This window comes from Pollachius pollachius, assembly GCF_949987615.1.
Source record: "Pollachius pollachius genome assembly, chromosome: 2".
In the NCBI taxonomy this organism is placed as follows: Eukaryota; Metazoa; Chordata; class Actinopteri; order Gadiformes; family Gadidae; genus Pollachius; species Pollachius pollachius.
This window is the reverse complement of record NC_136935.1, coordinates 37,534,395-37,552,834: the sequence shown is the minus strand read 5'-3', so window position 1 is coordinate 37,552,834 and position 18,440 is coordinate 37,534,395. Positions and strand designations below refer to the sequence as shown.

General features: G+C 45.1%; 1 protein-coding gene across 2 annotated transcripts; it reads right to left on the bottom strand.

Annotated features, from left to right (window-relative positions):
* Positions 1-1,712: 1,712 nt before the first annotated feature.
* fam83fb (family with sequence similarity 83 member Fb) lies at positions 1,713-17,160 on the bottom strand. 2 transcript variants are annotated; one of them, XM_079730118.1, is made up of 6 exons: positions 16,320-17,160; positions 13,173-13,340; positions 11,965-12,086; positions 10,887-11,608; positions 3,724-3,801; positions 1,713-2,927 (listed from the first exon to the last, which is right to left on the bottom strand). In XM_079730118.1, exons 1-6 carry the CDS (start codon positions 16,791-16,793, stop codon positions 2,884-2,886), a joined length of 1,608 nt encoding a protein of 535 aa, XP_079586244.1. In that variant the 5' UTR covers positions 16,794-17,160; the 3' UTR covers positions 1,713-2,883. The 2 variants fall into 2 exon arrangements, with proteins under 2 accessions (XP_079586244.1, XP_079586245.1); XM_079730119.1 differs by lacking the exon at positions 3,724-3,801 and having other exon boundaries at positions 16,320-17,156.
* Between the last annotated feature and the right edge of the window lie 1,280 nt (positions 17,161-18,440).

The following is an 18,440-nucleotide window of genomic DNA, read 5'->3' as shown; positions in this document are numbered from 1 at the left end:
ATTTTAACACCTCACTGGAGACATGGATGGGACTATAGGTACCAGCCTGCTACGAAACCTCCAGCATCATCCCCCTCCCCAAAAGCCCAAGGACAACAGGACTTAATGACTATGGACCCATTGCCGGACCTCTGTATGAGGACAGCCTCTGCTGTTCTCCTGGTATCCCTACAGCGGCACCTCCAGTCACCAGTCACCAGTCTGTCCCCAGCCTGATGGTTATCATCTCAGGTGGAGATGAGTCCGCCTACAGGTGGGAGATTGACCATCTGGTGACCTGTTGGACTGAACAACATGGAGCACACCGCTGTGACCACAGTGGGGATGGTTGTGGACATCAGGAAGAACACGGCCCCCACTCGCCCCCCATTACCCTTTGTTACTCCCCAGTGGACACTGGGCAATCCCTCCACTTCCTGCACACCATCATCTCCCTGGACCTCACGTGGGAGCTGAACATCAGCTCAACAGAATCCACAACAGGATGTACTTCATGCGGCCACAGAACGAGTTCACCCTGCCCTAGACAAAGATCGTGCACTTCCACACCGCCGTCATTGAGTTCAACATCACCTCCAGCATCACCATCTGGTGCGCTGCTTCCACTACCAAGGACAAAGGCAGGCTGCAGCGTGTCAGTCGCTCCGCGGAGAAGGTGATGGGCTGTAATCTGCCAACTCTCCAGGATCTGTACGCCCCCAGGACCATGAGGCGAGCAGGGAAGTTTGTGGATGGCTCCTCCTCCCAGACCAAACCCAAAGTATTTGAAGCCCGACCCCTTCCCTCTGGCAGGAGGCTGCGGTGCATCAGGAGCAAAACCTAACGCCACTTCCGTGTGCTTCTGGCCTCAACAACAAGGGGGCCCCCCACTGACACAGACTATTACACCATAGACACTACACGTTTCATTCACGTAAATTCTCCACACCTGTCCCAATGCTTCACAATAAAACATATTTCCCTGGACTATGTTCCTTGGACATTGCACATATTGTACATCTTTGCAGTCTAGTGTAGTACTAATTCGCGCCACTAGATGGCTCCAATGTTATTGCTATGAATGCATTCTTCTAAGTCTATGAAAACGTATGGAAACCTGAAGTAGACCAGGCCTTCATACAGGAAGTGCAAACACATAAATCTGTTGTTCAGTCAAAAAAAAGAAAATCCTCGATGTCAAACCAAGGTTTAAAGACCCATTTCCAAAAAAAGTATTTTTATATTTTATGTATTTCATAAATCTTGGACAGGAAACATGGGCGTCACAGTAGATAAGCAGGAACATAATGTAGGATTTGAAATAATAAGTCATTTTTGGGTAGAACTTGACAAATTATGACATAATGATTCAATAAATTGCATGGGATTTATCAGCTTGGTTTCACTGGCCCGACCAGCTGCTGGGCTTTACTCTGCAAAGGAATTTCCCAAAGAAAAGCAATTACCAATCACTGCATATGATACTACATATTATATTACATATAGATTTGATTCATGTTTTCCCCACCCTCTAGATTATGCTTCAGTCTTGAGAAATGTCAGCTCATATCCATTCATGCATTTGGTTTGGTCAGGATCTATAATATACCCAGTTAAATCTAGTCAAGTGCAGACATTATTCTCTCAAGCTCTCAACATTTATTTTTTTAAAAGGTTTGACTCAAAGGGTATGCCATTAATAATAGATTAGCAACTGCTTTGGAAAATGTAAATGATTGTTACATTCTTTTATTCAAAACTTTTAGTGAAAATATGCAATGAGAATTTGAAATCCAACTAAATAGAAAAAGAAAGTAATTCTCTTCCAAATAAATGTCAGACACACACACATACTCACACGTAGAACAGAAAGATGACCTACCACATGATTAGCTATCTAAACCGCTCGTTGTTGTAGGACATTGTACATTATATGTGGTCTGCTAGGTTATAGTTTTATCTAGCACTAGTATGTTCTGAAGCATCATACTTTCACACAACAGGACAAGCTAGGCTACAGAATGGATACTGTCACATCCAATAAAGTTAACTGTTAGGAGGACAGTCTTGTGATTAGGGTATTTGATACTGAGCTGAAAGGTTAGGAGTTTGAACCCAAATTTCCCATTTGTACCCATAAGTATCCTTTTTCCTACCTGCTCACTAATGACACGCATGTAAACAAATGAAAAAAGTATTAGTGCCATTTGGGTGAGCAAGCATTTCATGGGTATTTCTGCAGGCTACTAGTTGTACCAGTTTTAGGAAAATTAGTGTCACTATGGGCCACTTTCATGAGTTAATCAAGCTTTATTGGCCTTTGGAATGTGGTTAATTTCAACAGACTGAACCAATGTCTGTCTGTCAGTCTACTGCCATTTTGACACTGTGTAGTCTGTTGGTCCGAAATACGGGATACTCATCGCTATGTGCGAAGATACAGGCACATAGGACGTGGGTAATCATTGCTGGAGTAGCTAGTGGTGTGCTTTAGGTCGGACTGTCAGGTATAACTTATACACATTCACTTGGTCAAAGTAGTAAACATTACCGGGAAGCCTAAAGTACACAGACGATGTCCAGATGGATGCAGAATGATGTTTTTGAATATTTACGTCCCAAATAGACTTGAGCCAATTCCAAGCAAGAAACAAATGAAAACATCTGCTTCTTGCCCTCTCCGTGTCCTTTGTTATCTTAAAACAACATGATTCTATTAGTATTTTAGGTCACAAAACAAATTTGTGCTTTGGATTTAATGCAATTATGCTATAAGCTATTTTTCCTTGTTCTTCGAAGTGCTCACGGCGTTCCACATTTTTGAGGGTGAGGTGGTGTTCAGAAGGGAACCATACACATCCATGTGGTCCCCAATGGGACCTGCTAGGACTGTGTAGCACCGGGTCACGACTGGGCACAGGACCTTTTGGACCTTTGGCTCTTCCGACCTGGGACCAAAGGAACAGAGAACGGGACGAATGAATAATCAAACACGTGAAGGGAGTGAGGGAATCAAACCCGAGAAAAGGTCATCTATAAGTACTTATTTGCAATGTTAAAACAAAAAGTAGAATAGAAGTTCTTTCAAGATCCAAATCTCGCAAAGGGGAGTTTCCTTCATCATTGTTTGTTGCGTTGTTTTTTCTTTATAATTTGACACAGTTCAAAGCCTTTAAACATATTATCTGTGTAGTCCGTGTAGTCTCTGAGGGCCCTCTTCCTCTCTTGATCCATGAATGTCTTTTTTTGTTTTTATTGAAATTCCTCATGCACAATGGCTAACTGTACATACTGAAGATCATTTGGGAGTGGTTTACATTCCACATCTTTGGGTGCCATTTTGGTCATGTCTGGTTCTTTTCTGCACATTTACTAGCCAGTCTGCAAACAATTGTGTCTCTCTGATGATCAGCAAGCTTCTCTGGCCCTAGCCCTGGGTCCTCTGGCAAATGCTGTTCTGCAGTGCTCTCACATTCATCCCCTTCTCCTCACCCTTAGAGCAGCCTTCATTCCCCTTAACCTCTTCACCTCCAACGTCATCTATCACATTTTCTAGAACAGACCCCTCTACAAGCATGACGCATACAGGATTGATATTAGCCTCTAAAGCCTGCAGGTAGCCTTACATACAATAAAACAGGCTACTTGATGTTAGTGTTGTTAAGCTCACTTCAGTTTAAAGTGTTACAAATGATTACTTGGATTAACTAATAGTTGCCATCACCAGCCACCATATGAGCTCACCTTTCCTTCCCTCCTCAGTAACATCAGGAGATGAGGAGGGACCTGCCTCTGCTCCACTCCCTGTGGCTGTCTCTGAAACTAAGGGCCATGTTTGTCATGATGTTAATCTTTGATAGGTATTTTATTTATTTCCTAGGTCATTTATTTATTAGATAGATATAATGTCATATGACGTTGTCGGTATAATGCAGATTACTTTATGATGCCGTTTACTGTTATATAATGCAATTTTGCTTTTTTTTCTCCTTACTAGTTTCTTTTCAGAAATAAGTTAGCAGTTGTTTCCCCTCAGCTTTCTTTTATTCTCTATCCTTTCTTTCTTTAAATTTTTGCGACCACAATTTCCCTTGCTTGGGGAAAGACATGAACATCGTGGTGCAAACTAGCGCGCCAGCATTAGCACTCCCTCCACTCGACTTTAGCTACGTTACTGTTTTGGGGAATCCTTGTTCATTGGTTGAATAAACCATTTATACCCCTGCTTCAAGGCCTCAACCTGAATCACTTCAGAAGGCTAGGGTTAGGCTACTCGATTATGTAAAAAATCATAATCACGATTATTTGTGTCAATATTGAAATAACGATTATTCAAACGATTATTTTAGTGTTTGAAAAATTATGATTTTTTTGCAAAATTTCTCTTAAAAAAAACGTTTTAACTGAGAACTTTGAAATTTCCCCTTAAAAAAAAATAGACAAAATAGAAAAATAGAAAATGTTCAAGCAGAAAAGAATACTAAAAATAAAATAAAAAATAAATATATATAAACTTAGCACAAAAAGTAAGGACATTTGTGTTTGGCTGATTATTTCTCTGTGGTATCAATGCTTTTTGGCAACAATTCTTATACCGTTGGAAAGAGTGTATAGTTCCCTTTCAAATTGTGCCCCATTTGTAAGGAACATGCACTTGTGGGATGAGCAGCAGAGCTGAGTATGTGGGTTGCGCCCATGAAAAATTTGCCAAATCTTCTCTCCCAATGCCAAACAGCTTATTCTGCCATTGACTCGTTTGGTGTTTGGTGGACTGGATGATTGAAGTTTGAAAAAACAATATTGGCAATTTAACAATTTATTCATTTCACAAACAGGAGCCTCAGTAGCGTGTGGAAGAACCATACACAGCCACAACAGCCTGGCACCTCCTCCTCATGCTGGTCACCAGCCTGGTCACACACTGCTGTGGGATGGCATCCCATTCTTCAACCAGCATTTGTCGCAAGTCAGCCAACGTGGTTTTGTTGGTCACTCTGGCACGAACAGCACGCCCAAGCTGATCCCACAAGTTTTCAATGGGGTTGAGGTCAGGACTGCTAGCAGGCCATTCCATCCTCTCCACTCCCACATTCTGGAGGTAGTCTCTGATAAACCCTTGTTTGTCATCTTGAAGGATAGAGTTCGGTCCCAGACTGTGGAGATATGGGATTGCCACTGGTTGCAGAATCTCATCCCTGTATCTTTCTGCATTGAGATTGCCTCCAATGATGATAAGCCTCGTTTTTCCAGTGAGGGAGATGCCACCCCACACCATCACACTGCCTCCACCAAAAGATGTTATTCTATCGTTGCAGCAATCAGCATAGCTTTCTCCGCGTCTTCTCCACACTTTGACCCTATGATCCAACTGCTGTAGGCAGAATCTGGACTCATCACTGAACATAACGTTCCTCCACATGTTCAGGTTTCAGTGCACGTGTTGCAGACACCAGCGCAAACGGGCCTGACGGTGAAGTGCAGTCATGGGACGCGTCTCGAAGCAGACAGACATGAGCGAGTTCCATATCTCGCAGTCATGAGCTTAGACTGCGAGATATGGAACTCGCCCAAGCCATTCGTTTAAAATAATTGGATTTAAAAGCTTGTGAATCTGGCATTTCAAGCCATAATTTTGATGTCACTCGTAATATAAGACTTGTCCCACCATTTAATGAGAAGGATGTGGACAAGTTCTTTGCTCATTTTGAGAGAGTCGCTACGGTTTTGAAATGGCCACGGGATGTGTGGTCCATGACGTTGCAGTGCGTTTTTGTGGGAAAGGCGCAGCAGGCTTACTCCTCCCTGTCGTTGGAGGATGCTGCTGATTACGAGAAAGTAAAACAATCAGTCTTACGCGTTTATTCACTTGTTCCTGAAGCGTACAGACAGAAGTTTCGCAATTACCAGAAGCCTGAGTCGCTCACGCACGTTGAGTTCATGCGGGAGAAAGAGTTGTTGTTTGATCGTTGGCTTAGCTCACAGAATATAACAACATTTGAGGACCTTCGTGATACAATAATTCTAGAGGACTTTAAAAACTGTCTCCCGAAAACTGTTGCCACGTTCGTCAGTGAGCACAAAGATTTGACGGCGTCTAGCGCGGCGGTGCTGGCTGACGATTACGTGCTGGCGCATAGGGACGCGAGCTCTGGTCATGTGAACTTTCAGCAGAACCGAAACCGCAGCTATAGTTTAAGAGGTTCTCCTCCTGCTGTAGCAGTACGCACTCAAACTTCGGAGCATAAAGGAGTGACTAACCCTAAAGATTATGTCCCGGTCTGTGGATATTGTAAAAAGCGTGGCCATTTAACTCCCGACTGTTTTTTACTAAAACGTAAAAACAAGTCTAACCCCACGGCTTCATCCAGGACTGAATCTGGTTTGGGTTTATGTGTTTCGACACTCCCTTTGACGTCTCGGAAAGACGAGAGTATTTGTCAGGCTTTTGCACCATTTATTATGGATGGTTTTGTCACTTTGCTCGAAGAGCCTAATGCACGCATTCCTATTAAAATACTTCGCGACACGGCTGCGTCGCAGAGTTTCATTTTGGAGAATGTCCTGCCTTTCAGTGAAAAGTCCCACATTGGTGCGAGTGTCTTAGTCCAGGGTTTTGATATGGGATTTGTGAATGTGCCACTACATGAGATTTCACTCTCTTCTGACTTGGTCACGGGCACTGTAAAAGTGGGCGTACGTCCCTCTCTCCCTATTGCAAATGTATCGTTTTTGCTTGGGAATGATTTGGCAGGTGGGAAGGTATTTCCTAACCCTGTGGTAACCCATAATCCTGTTGTGACTTCGGCTTCTAAAAGTGAATGTCCTGACGATGTGGCTGTGAAATACCCTTAGGTTTTTCACGCCACTGTTGTTACGCGCGCCATGGCGAAAATAGCCAAAGAGACCCCTGTTCGTGAACGCAGTGATTAGTTTTCTGATCTCTATGATACTTTTATTGCTCATCCCATGTCGTCTGCTAGTGGTAAAACGTCTGTGAAGTCGGCCCCGCTATCTGCGGTTCCTTGCGTTTCTAAATTGTCTCCCAGTCGCGAACAACTTATGTGCGGACAAAAAAACGATCCCTCTCTCTCTACACTATTGGCGGAGGCTGTCTCTGAGAAAGACATTGAGTCTGTGCCTCATGGTTATTTTATTCGTGAGGGGATCTTGTTGCGAAAATGGAGGCCGCTTGTGGCTTCTGCTGCGGATGAGTGGCGTGTGCTGAATCAGATTGTCATTCCGATGCAGTATCGAAATGAAATCTTACGCCTTGCTCATGATCACCATTTCGCAGGTCATTTAGGTATCAATAAAACATCCGATCGCATTTTGCGCTATTTCTTTTGGCCCGGTCTCAAGAGTGACGTTGCGAGACACTGCAAAACATGTCACGTATGCCAAGTTACGGGAAAGCCTAATCAGCTGATTCCTCCAGCTCCGCTACAGTCGATAACCGTCACGTCGGAACCGTTTGAACAGGTCATCCTAGACTGTGTGGGTCCGTTGCCGCGGACTAAGTCCGGAAAGGAGTATCTGCTCACAATTATGTGCAAGCTGACACGTTTCCCAGAGGCTATACCACTCCGAAGAATCACCGCAGCTGCCGTTATTAAGGTTCTCGTGGGTTTTTTTTTCTCTCTTTGGCCTCCCGAAAATAGTGCAAACAGATCAGGGCACTAATTTTATGACCAACGTGTTTAAACAGGCTATGGAACAGCTAGGCATCAAACACATAACGTCCAGCTGTTATCATCCCCAGACACAAGGCGCACTCGAGCGTTTCCACCAAACGTTAAAATCAATGCTCCGCGCATTCTGTCTCGAGTTTGTGTGTGACTGGGACGAAGGTGTTCCGTTTGCCTTGTTCGCTGTGCGTGAAGTAGTGCATGAGTCCTTGGGGTTTAGTCCCTCCAAGCTTGTCTTCGGGCATACGGTACGCGGCCCGTTAAAAATGCTCAGTGACTCCATGTTGACCACGAACACATCACCTCCTCCCAGCAGTCTGTCTGACTATGTGTCTAAACTTCGTTTGAGGCTCCATCGAGCTTGCGAGCTGGCTAAAGAAAACCTTGGCGTTACTCAGAAACGAATGAAACAGCGTTACGACCAAAAAGCTGTCTGCCGGGTATTTAAACCTGGTGATAAAGTGATGGTGTTTCTTCCAATTCTCGGCTCCGCGCTTCAACCACGCTATACCGGTCCCTATCTTGTAGAAAGACGTGTCGGAGATGTGAACTACGTCATAGCTACCCCTGACCGGAGAAAGCGATCTCGTTTATGCCATATCAATATGCTTAAACGCTACTGTGAGCGGGATCACTCTGACATTAAACCTCCCGCCTGCATTAAAAGCTCCCCCGCTTCAATGAGGCGTGTGATCGATCCAGCAGTGGCGCTGTCCAGCACGGCAGGTGCAGAAATTGCCACGACTCTGCCTGTTACCTGTCGGCCTGCCCCCTGTAGTTCAGCGCCCCCGTGTGGACAGGGTGGACCTGCTGCTCCGCCGCATGACGACGAGGGGGTTCGCTGTCCTGCCGCTGAGGTCGTCGAGGGCAGATTGAGGAACTCTGAAATCCTTGTGGGTCTGAACCATTTTTTTTCACATTTACCTAATTCAGAACGTGAAGATTTAATTACTCTTTTCTCTTCTAATATTAATTTGTTTTCCGATGTTCCTGGTCGTACCACTGTCATGGCTCACGACATTGATGTTGGGGAAAGCAGGCCCATTAAACAACACCCTTACCGCGCCAACCCACTAAAACGCCTCCTACTGCGAAAAGAAGTTAAGTTCATGGTAGACCATGGTATTGCTGAGCAGAGTTTCAGCCCGTGGAGTTCGCCCTGCCTTCTCGTGCCAAAACCTGACGGCACTTCAAGATTTTGCACAGACTTTCGAAAAGTCAACGCTGTGACCAAGCCCGATAGTTTTCCGTTACCACGCATGGACGATTGCGTAGATCGCCTTGGCTCAGCTGTTTACGTGAGTAAGATTGACCTTCTAAAAGGTTATTGGCAAATTCCTCTGACTGAGCGTGCTAAAGAAATAGCCGCATTCGTTACACCAGACAGTTTTTTACAATACACTGTCATGGCGTTTGGTCTTAGGAATGCACCAGCTACGTTTCAACGGTTGGTCAACCACATTCTTGCTGGATTGTCTAACTGTGAGGCGTACCTCAACGACTTGGTGGTGTATAGCGCCACCTGGGATTCTCACGTTAGCCACCTGAGAGACGTGTTTGAAAGATGGTCCACTGCTAATCTGACAATAAATCTGGCAAAATGCGAGTTTGGCCAAGCCAAGGTTGTTTATTTGGGCAAAGTGGTTGGTGGTGGCGAAGTGCGCCCGGTGCACTCGAAGGTTGAGGCCATTCTTAAATATCCTGCCCCCACAACTCGTCGTGAACTTAGACGCTTCCTTGGTATGGTCGGCTATTACAGGTCGTTCTGCAAAAATTTCTCCGTGGTAGCCGCCCCTCTGACTGACCTCCTCAGCACCAAACGGTCTTTTGTATGGACCGAGGAGAGTCGTGTCACTTTTAATTTAATCAAAGCGTTGCTCACAACGGCCCCTGTGCTCGCCGCTCCTAAATTTACTGTCCCTTTTGTTCTTGCAGTAGATGCAAGTGATCTAGGAGCCGGTGCAGTACTTATGCAGGGTGGTAATGACGGACTGGAACATCCCGTTTGTTTTTTTTCTAGAAAGTTTAGCTGCCATCAACGCGCTTATTCCACTATAGAAAAAGAGGCCCTTGCCCTCGTGTTGGCGCTCCAGCACTTTGAAGTTTACGTTGGTGGTGCTGCGCATCCGGTGACTGTTTATACAGATCACAACCCGCTAACTTTCCTGGACCGGATGCGCAATCACAAGCAACGGCTAATGCGCTGGTGCTTAATATTGCAAGCTTTCAATATTAACATCCAACACATCCGTGGTCGCAAAATGTCGTGGCAGATGCGCTTTCACGTGCATAGGTTTTGTAGGCCTATTGAAAAATTTGTGTAAATAAATTGGATGGTTTTCTTTTTTTTCGTTTCTTTCCTCATTCATCCACTGATGTAAATATTACCTGTAACATGTGTTTTTTTTCCTTGTGAAAAATTGAAAAATTCGACCCCAATTTATTTCTTTAAGGGTGGGGGTGTTACGGGTGCTGCCTCCTTGTTGTCTCTCTCTTTTTCTCTCACACCCTCGACATGGCAGGCGCTGGCTGGTCGCACTTTATCTTTTGTTAAACCAGAACCCTTTTGTTCAAATCCGTATGAATTATTGTTGATCTTGGATCTTTTGTTTTATGGGGGGAGCGGTTGCTTTCTTTTCTGTTTTTGTGGCAACCCTCTCATTCTGTCCGATATATGGAAAAGAAATAAACCAAAACGTTTTCTTTCCAGAAAATCCGTTTCTTTGAGTTATTATGTTAGTTGTTCACACGATTTTAATGTGGGCTCGTAACAACCAGCTTGAAGTTGCCCAATCAGGTACCCATCAGGCACCTGATTGGCAGCACCTGGAGGTACCAGAAGCTCAAAACAAGTGTCAATAGCAACAGCAAATTAACCTGTTTGGCAATGGAAGAAAAGATTTGGCAAATTTTTCATGGGCGCAACCCACATACTCAGGGCTGCGGCTCATCCCTCAAATGCATGTTCCTTACAAATAGGGCACAATTTGAAAGGGAACTAAACAGGCTCTCCAACGGTATAAGATTTTTTGCCAAAAAGCATTGTTACCACAGAGAAATGATCGACCAAACACAGATTTCCTTACTTTTTGTGGTAAGTTTATATATAAATATATATATATATATTTATATATATTTGAAACTTGATTATATTAGTTTGACCAAACATCGAAATCGCGATAGATGCTTTATTAATTGCACAGCCCTAGGCTGATGACTTACTTTGATTATCCGGCGAGGTGGCGTTGATTGTCTGCGTGGACTCACTCTTGGGGGGCTTCTTCTTCCTCCAACTCCACGTGGATTTAGCCTTGGCCCCAGCCCCGCCCGACTGATCCTCCGTCGGCGTTGGCGACGGCTCCCGGCTACCCCCCCCACTGGCCCCGCCCTCGGCCTTTTTGCTGCTGGACCACCTGCTCTTCCACCTCTGCTTCCAGGTGAGCTTCCGGGCGGGCTCGTCCCCCCCGAAGACCTCCATGGGGTCATCGAGGGCCCCATCCGAGGGCAGCGGGGACAGGTGGTCCAGCCGCTCGCTGCTGGACGTCCGGGGTCTGCCCGGGTCCATCTCCATGTTCTGGGCCATCTCGCTGGTGGCCAGGAAGTCGTGGAGGGAGCGTGCGGGTGGCGCCGCGCCCCCCAGCGCCAGCAGGTACTTGGGGTTGTGGTACTTGTGCGCGGGCACCTGGAGGGCGTTGTTGCGTGAGCGGTCCAGGCTCATCTGGAAGCGGGAGGTGGTGGCGGGGATGGCCGGGCGCTTGGGGGCCACCTTGGGCCTGGGGGGCGGCACCTTGTCCGAGGGCCGGGCCACGTTGAGCTCCTTGTAGAGGTCCAGCAGGGCCGAGATGGCGTAGAGCTCGCGGAAATCCCGGTCAAACGCCTCCACCACCTGACCCGTCATCACCGTGATCATGTTGCGGTCGATGCGGGAGCAGCTCCAGGCGTAGCTGGAGGGAGGAGCACAGAGGCCTGGGATCAGAACAGGCACGCAAACAGGAGTGTTTGCACACACACACACACACACACACACAGTCATGCCCACACACCCAACCAGACACACACAGCCAAGCACACACACTACCATACGCACATTTGCGCATGCACGCACAAGCACGCGAAAACACAAACACACACCCACACAAACACGAACAAACCATCAGACACAGTCAATCGTGCATACACAACTTCACAGTCGAACCCACACACCCAACCAGACAAAAACCCACAAGCACGCAGTCACACATGCACACATTAAGATAACCACACCCAGTCATACATGCACCTGGCCACTCCCATGTGTTACCTGTACGAGCCGAACGCCACCTTATCTCCGTCTACTAGCATGTACTTGTTGGAGAGCGTGCCAGGGAGCGTACCACAGGACATGGTCAGCCCCCAACCGTGTAGAGTTCTGCAGCGGATGTTCTGGAAACACAAGTTATAAGTTACCATAAGTTATTAGTTCAGTTATAGCTACCATATCAAACTTTTACTATTTGTACAAATCATTTGGCAAAATACCCATTTAACATTGTTCATTCAGTTTTCTGAATTATTTAATGTATAGGTAATCATGTATAATCAATGCATAAGCATCATCTTATTTTATGTCATGTACATGTACTGTATATGTAAAGTAGAGTACTTAAATGTTTAGATACTCTATAGTTAATGTATATAGTCTTTTGTTAAGTATACGTCAAAGGAGAAGATGTTATAGATAATGTACTGTATTTTAATGACAACATAATTTATATATAGAACAGGTAATGCAAAAGGTAATATGGTAATGTATATGTCATGTAAATGTAGCACAGTTCACGTGTAGGTGATGTATACTGTATGTTTTATACGAAATGTCTATGTAATCTCAAGGTCATGTTCAGGAAATGTAACTGGCCATGTATTTCTACGGTATGTATTATAGGTAATATATATTTATGTGTAGGTAATATACAGGTAATGTATACTGTATGTACTATGAGTAACCTAGAGGTATCGAACAGGTATCGAAAGTTAGCCAGCTCTGCGCCCTCCTGAGTAGAAATACTGGCTTCTCTTGAAGCTAAGTGGTCTTAGCCCACCCCTGGATGGTTAGTTGTGTTGGTTGGCCAGTGTGGGGTGCTATGGCTCTGGCCTATCTCATTAACCCAATCCCTGAGGACGGAGCTTGGGAATCTGTCCTGTCATGACCTAGGTGGCTGCTACACACTGGTAATGGAGGATGGATCATTGGCCTCCCCCCGACACACAAATAAAGTAAATAATGTAGATAAGTGATGTATGGTACTTTTGGTAATGTTCATATAATCTATAGGTAATGTATTGGTAGTATAGGTAATGTATATGTAATCTATAGGTAATGTAACGGCTAACGTATGGGCAGTATAGACAATGTATATGCAATCTATAGGTAATGTAGCGATCATGTATGGGCAGTAGAGGAAATGTATATGTAATCTATAGGTAATGTAACCAATCACGTATAGGGAGTACAGACAGTCCACCAACCCGCAGGTGCTGTGATCCCATCTGCAGCCTGCAGCACATGTCCAGGAAGTGAGGCATGCCGCTAGCGTCCAGCAGGATGTAGACGGGGACGGAGCGCCGAGACGCCGCCTCCATCAGGTCCTGCAGGATGTGCAGGTCCGTCAGCAGGTCCATCACTATGGCAACCACCTGTCAATGAACACCACACGGGTACGGACTAGGGTTAATAAAGGAAGCAGGCAAAACGGACTGAGGGGTAAAACAATTATTTCACGCCTCATGCAAGTTGGCCTAAAGGGCGTGGGATATGAACTCTGATGGAATTTGAATGGCTTGAATGTAGAGATATCCACCGCCATGCAAATGGGAGACATTTGCAGAATTCATTAGACACAAAGACAATGTTCGTCACTGTGTGCCTTGAGTCAGCTCGGCCAGCTGGGTGGCATGAGTGGGAGGGGCAACAGCCGTGCCATCCGTTTTTATTTTTTGGAAATAAAAGTTACAGGATATGATTCTATTGAAAATTCAAGCTTATTTTAGGCTACGAGCTAGTCGAAATGTTACAGACTGTGTCTTTACTGGACCCCCCAGGTGCAAACAGAGCATGCAGTCAACCAACTCATTCCCTCTCTCTCACAACCTCAGTCAACGCAACAACATGAAGGAAGAACAAATCACAGAACAAAGTTCCCCTCAGTGGAGGGAATACCAATCTTCACTGTATTAACAATGGTTTACTTTCTTAAAAGTTAGCCTACTCAATAGGCAAACACTATGAATAGTGTTTTATCTAAGAGGTATTTTCCAGACTCACGGTCCAGCCACCACAGCAGAACAAGCCTTAACTCTCAGGACTGACAGCACTACAAAGACACCATTAGCCCTAAAGATTCAGAGCAGAGCAGGAGAGCCATATCTTGGCTCCATTTCAACAAAGTAAACACAATGATGTGTTTATCCTTTTGCTGTGAGTTAGGATTGCAGGCAACGCTGAACTAAAACATGAACAACAAAAGGCAAAATACAACAGAGGGTTGTCCGACTCAATACCTCGACTCTTAGGAAAGAGGAAAGGTACGAGAAGTCTATCCTCGTAACAACAAAACATACATTCAGTGGCAGAGACCCCCACACAGTACAAAAGGGTCTGAGTAATAAACTGGAGGAAAAAGTGTTCTTGTAGTTTTGCATACAAACTAGGCCCATTGTTTGAGTTTTCCCAGAACCCTGAGCTAGGAATGTGCTGAATGCAACTTCTGCTGTTTTGTATCAGCCAAATACAAGATGTGACTGGAGTCAAGACACAGAAGTTTAAAAGTATCACACCGCCTGTCTCTTTTTGTGCCTAAACTCTCTCTCTCTCTCACACACACACACACACATTTAAAATTGGTCGAACAACTCCGTAAGAGTGGTCCACAAAATGCTTGTTTTATGAATCTAGTGGTGTGTTTTGTATTGTATAATTTGTGGACTGACTTTTACATAAAATGTACCTACCAACCTATATTGAGACGCACAAATACATGCATAACTGCACACATTCACGGAACCTAGTTGCTATACCTACCGTGACAAAACAATTCATAAAACAATCCGGATATGCATACAATGAAACCAGCCACGGAACTGGTTCATCCGGATGCCTTATGTCAGATGTGTTTGTGAGTGTTTATTTGTGTGGGTATGTTTGTTTGTGTGTGTGTTTATGAGAAGCTCCTCAGCTTTATTTTCATGGCATGGAATCGTGTTAAGCGATAAATACAGACTGGTAAAGGAGAAATACCTTGAGAATGAGAATGCACATGGTGAGTGATAGCCCCATAATAAACCACAGGAATAGCCCAGAATCAAAAGCAATAAAATAGATTATCAGTTGTAACCTGCTGACGTTGAGACTTGGGCGTGCTCTGGTTGAAGATAGCAAAGCAATAGCAATAGGAGAGGAATAAACAAATGATAACGAGGGTATCCGAAAAGGAATGATGTGGGAAAGGGAGCAATTAAAAAAATAAATACTTTAATTACTTTGAACATTAAACTCTCCTGCGCGACCTGCCCCTCTTTGTTCCTCAACTGTTACGCTTTTAAAAGTTTTAATCAAACTTTGTTTATTGATATTTAGCGTTTTGTGCATATCATGTCTTATTATGTAAGATGTCTTAAGAAAGGGGTTATAAAAATGAAATGTTTTATTACTAATAATAGATTCTTAAAATAGCATTCAAGATTTTTATAAGATGACAAAAAAGGTATAAACCGAGTCAAGCAAAAGACCAAAACAATGGACAAATGGGCGGCCGCGAAGGGATTAAAGAGGGGAAAGAGTGAGTGTTTAACCTTTGGGAAAACTGCCATGTTTGGAAAGAGGGAGGCGCCGAGTCCTTCAACAGCTACCAGTGATTGAGCAGGAACAAGTGAGTCAGCTGGACGGGACCGTACTGGTCTGTGAGCATGGGTTGCCAAGGACAACGGCTGGCCGGCAGCCCCCTCACCCTTTCTCTGTGTCGACTACTGTCACTGCTGTGTTAAGGCATGCTTCCCCGACCGTCCAAGGCACATTCTTGGTTTCACAGCAGTGAAGGTTGTGCAACCGGGTTCATTATAGGCCTGGGGGGGTTACTTCAAAGTCACTTAATTAATGATTTGCATTAAGCGTGTATCCAACAACTGCTTGGTTTTATAAATTTAAGTGAATGGCATTATTTGACTGTTTTTAAACCGGTGACCTAGCTCCTGTGCGTTCAGTAGAGCCTTTGAAGGGTCAAAGCACACACAAATCACGACACATCGACAGCACTCACGTGACGTCACGCGCGGCGCGCCTATAAACTTTGTTGACGGTACCTGTGACTAATTAAACTGGGACGGTAAGGACATGTTATAACCAACTCATCTCTCTCTTTCTCACACACACACACACACACACACACACACACACACACACACACACACACACACACACACACACACACACATTTAAGTTCAGGTGATAAAGAAATATCAGGCCTACTCAAATGAATGTTAAACAGGTTTGTTTAACAGTGTTTTCACTTTTGCATTGCACACATCATCCCAAAACTCACACACTCACACATACATTGCAATGCGGTTTACTTTCCAGTTAGGCAAATTTTTGGGTGATATTATCAAATGCGCCTGCACCTTGCTGGCCTCCTGGATCATTCGGCGTACAACCTCCTTGATGTGCGGTCCATTGTCTTTGGGTGGGTGCGTGTGCACCGCTACTCTGGTCACACCTCGGAAAAATCCACCGCTGGGCCAGCCAATGTCCAACGGCGGCACGTTGGTGTCAGACATCTGGGGCCAATACGTTGAGTGGAGCCCCGAATCCCCGCTGGAACCCTCCGCCTTTGCGGGGGACGATTTACTTTGAGCGTCGGCATTTTCTAAAGTGTTGTCTTTAAAATTTGCGAGCAAATACTTTATCTCCCGCGCGGACAAAAAGTCATTGGCCTGGTCTTCCTTCAGTCGAGTTTTAAAAGCCCCGTCTCCGTTCTTCAGGAGCTCTTCAACAGCGGCGCGTTGAGCCTCGCTGTAATAAAACTCCGGCTTGGTCTCCGGGACCGCCGGACGGATCTGGCCGTCTTCCATACACATGAGCTGGGACTCGGCCATGGCTGTCACCAGCCCAATGCGGGAGTCCTCCTCGGGTTGAAAGGACAAACTCTGTTTGTTTGGGGTATGAAGCCGCGGTCACATCTGTGATCCGAATGACGTCGCGTCCAAAGTGAAAGCCTTAACGTGTAGCCTACCTGGTGCAGCGCCGGGGCGGTGAGAGACCAAGAGGGAGTTCCCAAACACTCATTCCCTTCAGATTGTTTAACGTTAATCATACCGATTTTCATAACAATGTGGAGATTCCGCAGGCAGACCTCGAAAACCTAACTAGTCCTAAAAGGCAATGCTGTTGAACTAGCCTCGAGACTTGTTAGGGCCACGCTCCTATCCTGTATACATATTTCTGATTAGAAGGTATTCTAATATTAACCAGATGATAATATAATATGGAAAAGCTAGGTATCTGACGGAACAGCTAACTAGTCGAAAGATAACCTACAACGAGCTTGAGCTGCATAAAATGAATTAAAAGCATCATCTAAGAACATGCTTATTTCGAGGAACAATAGGGGTGCGCTCGGGTAGATGGGTCCTTTTTTTTGGGGGAAAGGGACGTCTTACAAGATAGGCCTACGTCATTGAAAACGTTCCTTCTCCTTCAGAGGAGGACTTTGAAGCAACAAGTGAGGCTATAGGCCCATGCCCTAAAAATGTGACACCAACAGTGGTGGAAGAGTAGCCTGCTCCAGCCTGCTCCATTTCTTATCTTTCCAAACATGCCGAACCCCTCTCTGGCGCCACTCCAACGGGGCTGTTGGGAGTCAGTTAGGAACTTTGGAGTTGTTGCATCAACAGTGGTTTTACAAGATGAAATACTGCCCCCTGTTGTCATACATAATTCTCCAACATGCTTGTTGGATCATACCCTTGTATTTGGTCTCACACAAATGTTAGCGCTCCAAGTAGTGTGAAGTATTTTTTCTTAATGACACACAGAGGACCCAGAGCATACTTGCGGTTTGATTAACGATAGATTACTTTGCTCATTAAAAACTTTGCTTTGATAAATGCACGTTCAGAGTCTCTCTCTCTCTCTCTCTCTCTCTCTCTCTCTCTCTCATATACGTACAGATCGCACGGTTTTACAATTTCAAAATGCGTGCAGTACATACGCCATATGCCAATTTCGCGTGCATGATACTCAAAACCCAGCATTAACTTCTGTGGAGGGCAGATGCGTCCACATACCACGCATCACTTTATACCCATACCGACGTCACCAGCGAGGCATGCTGCGTTCCATTGTACTCAGAACTCGGGAATTTCCGTCTTCCGATAAGGAAAAGTGCAATAAAATGGTTGTTAAAGTCGGAAATTCGGTCAACACTTGACTTCACTGAGGTGACGCAAAGTACGTCACAGCCCAACCCAGTCGCCAAAAGCATACATTGACAGTGTACGTTTTCGTGAACACTGGATTACGTCGCATTTCAACGTAAAATAGCGTGTTATACCTACAGTATCTCCCCTTCAATAAATGCTATGGCAGAATAAAGAATAAATGAATGCATTATCATTCAACTTGAACATGTGTTTTTACAGTTTAGAGTAGTGGAGGGATAACGTATTGTGGCGAGCAGCACTGGAAGGACGAGACGGGACGGGACGGGAGCCCAGGTTAAGCGGCTACGCAACTCTCGTGCC